This window comes from Penaeus monodon, chromosome 15 (genome assembly GCF_015228065.2).
Source record: "Penaeus monodon isolate SGIC_2016 chromosome 15, NSTDA_Pmon_1, whole genome shotgun sequence".
Classification (NCBI taxonomy): domain Eukaryota; kingdom Metazoa; phylum Arthropoda; class Malacostraca; order Decapoda; family Penaeidae; genus Penaeus; species Penaeus monodon.
Genome location: NC_051400.1, coordinates 40,477,695 through 40,478,794, shown reverse-complemented (window position 1 = coordinate 40,478,794; position 1,100 = coordinate 40,477,695). Strand labels below are relative to the sequence as shown.

At 44.3% G+C, this 1,100-nt stretch overlaps 1 protein-coding gene across 1 annotated transcript in view; it reads right to left on the bottom strand.

Annotated features, from left to right (window-relative positions):
- LOC119582043 (organic cation transporter protein-like) overlaps positions 1 to 1,100 on the bottom strand; it is a gene marked incomplete in the record, with an annotated part of 14,888 nt that overhangs the window by 5,854 nt on the left and 7,934 nt on the right. The window contains 2 exon segments of the mRNA XM_037930286.1: positions 230 to 398; positions 749 to 903. Of these exon segments, the coding sequence (XP_037786214.1) occupies positions 230 to 398; positions 749 to 903 (324 nt within the window).

Sequence of the window (1,100 nt, the reverse complement as noted above, 5' to 3'; positions counted from 1 at the left end):
GATAAGACATACGATTATCATGTCGTTGGATATGTTTTGTTTTTTTCTCATGTGTACATCATTCAAAAGACAGATAGACAGAGGGATTTAGATGTATAAAGGTAGATAAATATATAGATGAATATGTTTGCTTGGTTATGTACTTGCAATCATAATCTGACATTAAGTACGTTTGATATACTTACACAAATACATAAGCCTACGTATGTACATGGGATAAATAACCCACCACAGGCCAGGGATGTGTAGCAGTCCCAGCAGGGACATGACCAGCTGCAGCATCCTCCAGTCCCTGATGAGGTAGGCGACCCCGCTGAAGATGACCGTGTTCACCGACCAGGGCATGAGGATGGCCACGCCCACCGCTGACCTGACCCGAGGGGCCGACACCTCGAGTGCTTGGGTAGGGAAGTAGTTGAATTTAGTATTTTTGTTGTTGTTTTGCCAATGGTTTCGCTGTCTTGCAAGGCTGTAGGCCTAACCGTTGTCCACATATTTACCCCAAAGATACATGGATAACTTTAGTCTCGTTCTCTTGCCAAGGATACGTGACGAACAATGAGATTCATTGTCTATCTATCTAAGGATATAGGATTTATACTTTCCACAGCACATCACCAAGGATATGAACCTAACGTTATTTCCCTCACTTAACATTAGCCTCATTGTCTGTCTTAGAATACAAGCCCAGTGATATTCTCATTGTTTCATCAACTATATAAACGAGATGTCATCTTCATCCTTTTACCAAGAATATAGGCTGTCTTGAGAAGTGTTGAGTGCCCAAGGCCTACGAGGAAGCGAGCAGCGAGCAGAGAAGAGAAGTTCGTCAGCCACACAGAGCAAATGGCGATGGTGGTGAACATCAGCGACCCACACACGACCAGCGGCTTCCTCCCATACCTGTAGAAGAATTCAAAGGGGGTTTTAACGCTCATGGGATGGAGAAACTGTGCAACACCCAAGGACAAGCATATTTTCCGGCAGTGAGGGATGTATTTGCATGGCTGGTACTTTGATGTTCCCTTATCTCTCACACGTGGTAGCCACAAGTCCAGACATACAGAAGAGTTCAAAAGGGGTTTTAACGCTGATGAGAT